Genomic DNA, 5,022 nt, shown 5'->3' with positions numbered 1-5,022 from the left:
TCTTATCAAGTAGTAATTATTGATAACTAAGAATGTTGCAATAACTTCAATCCTTACTAATATTATATATTATATGTAAATGCGAAAGTAACTCTGTCTGTCTGTCTCGCTTTCACGCAAAAATTACTGAAGCGATTTAAATGAAATTTTGTACACAGATAGTCTAGAGCCTGAGGATGGACATAGGCTACATTTTAACGCGAAAAAGGGGTTGTTATGTATGCGCATCAACTATGCGCAAATAGGAACGGTCGGCTGCGCCCGACCATTACGTCAACGTGATGTCATTAAAGCAGTCTGCACTAAGCAAGCGTCGTTTCAGTTACTCTTCCACATACTTATCATTGGCGACGAGAAACCAAAGTACCCGCGTTGTGAAATTTTTTTTTTTTCAAAATGTCTGTTGGACAGTTTGGTATTTTGTCTTGTTTCGATCACTGTGAACAGACGTGGAAAACGTACAAGAGTCGCATAACGCAATGGTTTATTGCTAATGATATAAACCATTTAACCGATGCGACGGGAGTAAAGCGACGCGCGATATTGCTAAGTGCATTCTCAGAGGGTACCTATAAATTAGCATCGGATTTAGCGCTGCCGAAGGAACTGCAGGAGGTGCCATACCCGGATATCCTCGACCTATTGGACGCCCACTTCACACCGAAGCGCGTCGGCTTCGGCGAGCGGCACAACTTCTATGCGGCAATACAGCAGCCCACCGAGTCGTTTACGCAATGGGCGGCTCGACTGCGGGGGCTCTCGGCACACTGCGGGTTCAGCAACCTAGAGGAAGCTCTCCGCGACCGCTTCATTATGGGCATGCAGCACGGGATCGAGAAAGAGAAGATCTACTCCAAGGACTTGAGCGGCCTGACTCTGTCAAAGGCCGTGGAGTTGGCGGAAAACATCCGTTGTGCGCGCACGGGCGCCGCCAGCGCAGCCGCCGCGTCGAGCAGCAGCGCCGTCGTCGCTGCGCCTCCAGACGCGCTGTACAAGATCGGTCATTCAAGTGCTATTGTACAAAGTGCTAGTGAAAGTGGTTTGAAAAAGGTGAAGTGTTCCGTATGCGGCTATAACCACAAGTCGGTAGACTGTCGTTTCTCGAACTATACCTGCAAAAATTGCAACCGGAAAGGTCATCTTAAGCGAATGTGCAAAAGAGTGAACCAGGTGACGTCAGCGGAGACGAACGTATCGGACGAGAACGACGACGACGGTGAGTGTTTTCATATCCGATCCTTTAGAGGGGAGCCTATGGTGGAGTTTATCGAGTTGAATGGGGTTAAATTAAAATTTGAAATAGACAGCGGGTCCGCCGTAACCGTTATTTCAGTGAATACCTATAGTCGGCATTTCAGTAAAACACAGTTGTTGCCAACAAAGAAAAGATTACTAGGTTACTCCGGGGAAGCGATTCATTGCCTTGGTGTCATGAGTCATTCGCACATATTGTATTGTGGGCAAACCCGTAACTTAGACGTATATGTGGTACGTGGCGGGGGCCCGGCGCTCCTCGGTAGGGACTTTATTTCCAAATTTAATTTACAGTTGACTCCAGTTAACTATTGCGACTCGCCTCTTTCAATAGAAAAGCTCCAGGCTCGATTTTCAAAAACGTTTTCGGATACTTTAGGTACATTCAACAAATATAAGATCAAGTTAATTTTAAAAGAACAGTCGAGACCAGTATTTTTCAAAGCCCGTCCGTTAGCGTTCGCTTTAAAGGAGAAAGTTACTGAAGAAATCGACAGATTGGTCGATTTAGGTGTATTAAAAGCCGTAGATCATTCGGAGTATGCGTCACCTATCGTGCCTGTGCTTAAGAGAAACGGCTCCGTGAGGATATGTGCCGACTACGCTGTCAGTATAAATAAACAGTTAGTAGTCGACCAGTATCCTTTGCCTACGGTGAACGAACTGTTTTCCAAATTACATAGCGGTGAACAGTTCACGAAATTAGATTTATCGAGTGCGTATAATCAGCTTTGCCTCGACGAGGAGTCGCAAAAGTTAACGTGTATCAATACACACCGGGGACTGTATCAATATACGCGGCTCGTGTTCGGTCTGTCCTCCGCCCCGGCTATCTTCCAGCGTGCCATGGAGACCGTATTATCGGGACTAGACGGCGTGCTATGTCTGCTCGACGACATACTGGTTACGGGCAGAAATAGGGACGAGCACATGGAACGTTTAAACTCGGTGTTGCAAAGGCTCGAGGAGGCTGGGTTAACGTTACAAAAGGATAAATGCGAATTTTTCAAGGACGAAATTAGTTATCTTGGCTATGTCATAAATAAAAAAGGGTTAAAGAAGTCACCCGAAAAAATAAAGGCAATCGTAGACGCACCTGTACCGACTAATGTTAGCCAGTTGCAGTCATTTTTAGGGTTGGCCAATTATTACAGGAATTTTGTACCCGGGGCATCTAGAATTCTTAATCCCTTATATGATTTGTTAAAGAAAAATAAAAAGTGGGAATGGTCGCAGGAGCACACGGATGCGTTCGTTTCAATAAAAAATAATATAGCGTCAGATTTAGTGTTAGCGCATTTCAATCAAAACGCCAAAATTATTTTAACGGTAGACGCATCCCCCACCGGTCTTGGGGCGATATTATCGCAGGTGGGTGAAGACGGCGCCGAGCGGCCGGTCTCTTTCGCGTCGCGCACGCTCACGCCCGCTGAAAAACGATATTCGCAGATACAAAAGGAGGCGACTGCAATAATATTCGGCGTCCGCAGGTTCCATCAGTATTTATACGGTCGTGCGGAACCTTTCCTTTTAAGAACAGACCATAAGCCGTTATTATCAATATTCGGCCCGCATAAAGGTATCCCTGAAGTATCTGCGAATAGATTACAAAGATACGCAATGTTTTTAAGCGCGTATAATTATAACATAGAATACGTTCGCAGCGCTGATAACAGCGCGGATTATCTGTCGCGCGCAAGCTTGGTAGGCGTGAGCGAGAGCGGCGAGGGGGCCGCAGAGGCGGGGCGCGCGTTGTGCGCAGACGCCGCCGCGGCGCTGTGCGACAGAGCTGCGTATGTTTGTTTTGTTGTCGACGGCTCGTTACCGATTACGGTCAAAGAATTAGCAAACGAGACATCGCGCGATACTATTTTACATCGCGTATTAAAATACGTTCTTAACGGTTGGCCTAAGAAAGAAACAAATCCAAATTTTAAACCATATTTCTTATGTCGGAATCAACTATCTTTAGAAAATGGTTGTTTAATGCGGGGGCATAAAGTCGTAGTTCCAAGTTCATTACGTCAGAAAATTTTGGATGAATTACATACATCACATTTGGGCATTGTTAAAACCAAAGCTGAAGCTAGGTCCAGGTTTTGGTTCCCGGGCGTCGATGACGCAATCGAACGGCTGATAGGGTCGTGTGATATATGCAACCGACTGAGGCCATCGCCACCGCGGACTAAAATTTCACCATGGAAGTTTCCACCTCAACCCTTCTTCAGGGTACATATTGACTTTTTAGGTCCGCTTAATGGTCACACCTACCTAGTCGTCGTCGACGCATACACTAAATGGGTGGAAGTGTACGATATGAACGCGAATTCGAATTCGAACGCGGTGATCGAACGTTTACACGACTTTATTGCGCGATTTGGTCTTCCAAAAACAATAGTCAGTGACAATGGTACATCCTTCTGCTCACAACTATTTTTGAACTTTTGCGCGGGAAATGGGATCACACATTTAACAACGCCGGCTTACTATCCCGCGAGTAACGGTCAGGCGGAGAGTTCGGTGAAGATAGTTAAAAAGGGTATTAAAAGCAGCCTTTTGGCTAGCCGTACTGCAAAGGAGTCAAAGTTACGACTTTTGAAGTTTTTGTATGACTATAGAAATTCCGTTCACTCCACCACAGGCTTTTCTCCCGCCGAATTGGTTTACGGGCGGAAACTTAGGACGCGTTTAGATTTGATCAACCCTATATCACCGTCGTCTTCGTGCGTTCCCCTTGCTCACTTTGTAAATAAAAAACAGTCTTCGCAAGTTCAAGCTCACGGCGGCAATAATAAACAATTTTTTTCACCGGGTGACCAGGTTTTATATAAAAAGTTTACTGGAAATAATAGATCCACCTGGCATCAAGCAACAGTTCTAAAAAGACTCGGTAAAGTGTTATATGTTGTACAAGACAACAATTCATTAAATAAAATGAAAAAACATAAAAACCAATTGTGGCTATACAAAGGTGAGGCCATGTTAAACTCATGGGACTATGACGAGATAGACCTGGGTAGTCCCACATCGTCGGTGGCATCGGAGCAGCCTGGAGTGCCACATGCGGTGCAAGACTCCGCGTGCGCAGATTCGCCGCGGGGGGAGGACGAGGAGGCACGCTCGCCTCCGACGCCGCCTACCAACCACCCCAACGTGACGGTCACTAGAGGTGTTAGACGTCCGGTACTGTCCGACGAAGAAGTTTAGGGTTACTTTATATTGCAGTAATGTTTCTGTCGTCTTAATGTATTTGTTTTGATGGGGATGTATATGTATTCTAAAAGGGGAGGGATGTTATGTATGCGCATCAACTATGCGCAAATAGGAACGGTCGGCTGCGCCCGACCATTACGTCAACGTGATGTCATTAAAGCAGTCTGCACTAAGCAAGCGTCGTTTCAGTTACTCTTCCACATACTTATCAGGGGTTATAAGGGGTTGAAAGTGGGGGTGAAAGTTTGTATGGAATTATCGTCATTTTTACAGGTAGAAGGTTGAAACTTATTTTCAAGGCTGCTAATTAGATAAAAATAAATATGAAATTAAATATTTGTAAAAATTTTACCCCCCAGGGTGCTAAATAACAATAGGGGATGAAATTTTGATTGGCAATATGTTCGGTTTTGGTGAATGTTTTGTTTAATATGCTTTGCTGTAACCCTTACCAATATTTAGTCTAGAGCCTGAGAAAGGACAAAGGCTACTTTTTAACGCGAAAAAGGGGTTGTAAGGGGTTGAAAGTGGGGGTGAAATTTTGTATGGAATTAT

The 5,022-nt window shown here is 45.1% G+C and overlaps 1 protein-coding gene across 1 annotated transcript; it reads left to right on the top strand.

The window, feature by feature from the left end:
* Window positions 1-219: 219 nt before the first annotated feature.
* Window positions 220-4,671, top strand: LOC106712904 (uncharacterized protein K02A2.6-like). The gene has a single exon (XM_014505578.2). The coding sequence runs from the start codon at window positions 397-399 to the stop codon at window positions 4,459-4,461; it is 4,065 nt and encodes a 1,354-aa protein (XP_014361064.2). The 5' UTR covers window positions 220-396; the 3' UTR covers window positions 4,462-4,671.
* Window positions 4,672-5,022: the final 351 nt, after the last annotated feature.

This window comes from Papilio machaon, chromosome W (genome assembly GCF_912999745.1).
Source record: "Papilio machaon chromosome W, ilPapMach1.1, whole genome shotgun sequence".
Classification (NCBI taxonomy): domain Eukaryota; kingdom Metazoa; phylum Arthropoda; class Insecta; order Lepidoptera; family Papilionidae; genus Papilio; species Papilio machaon.
Note: the sequence above shows the minus strand (reverse complement) of the source record. Positions and strands in the feature narration are given on the sequence as shown.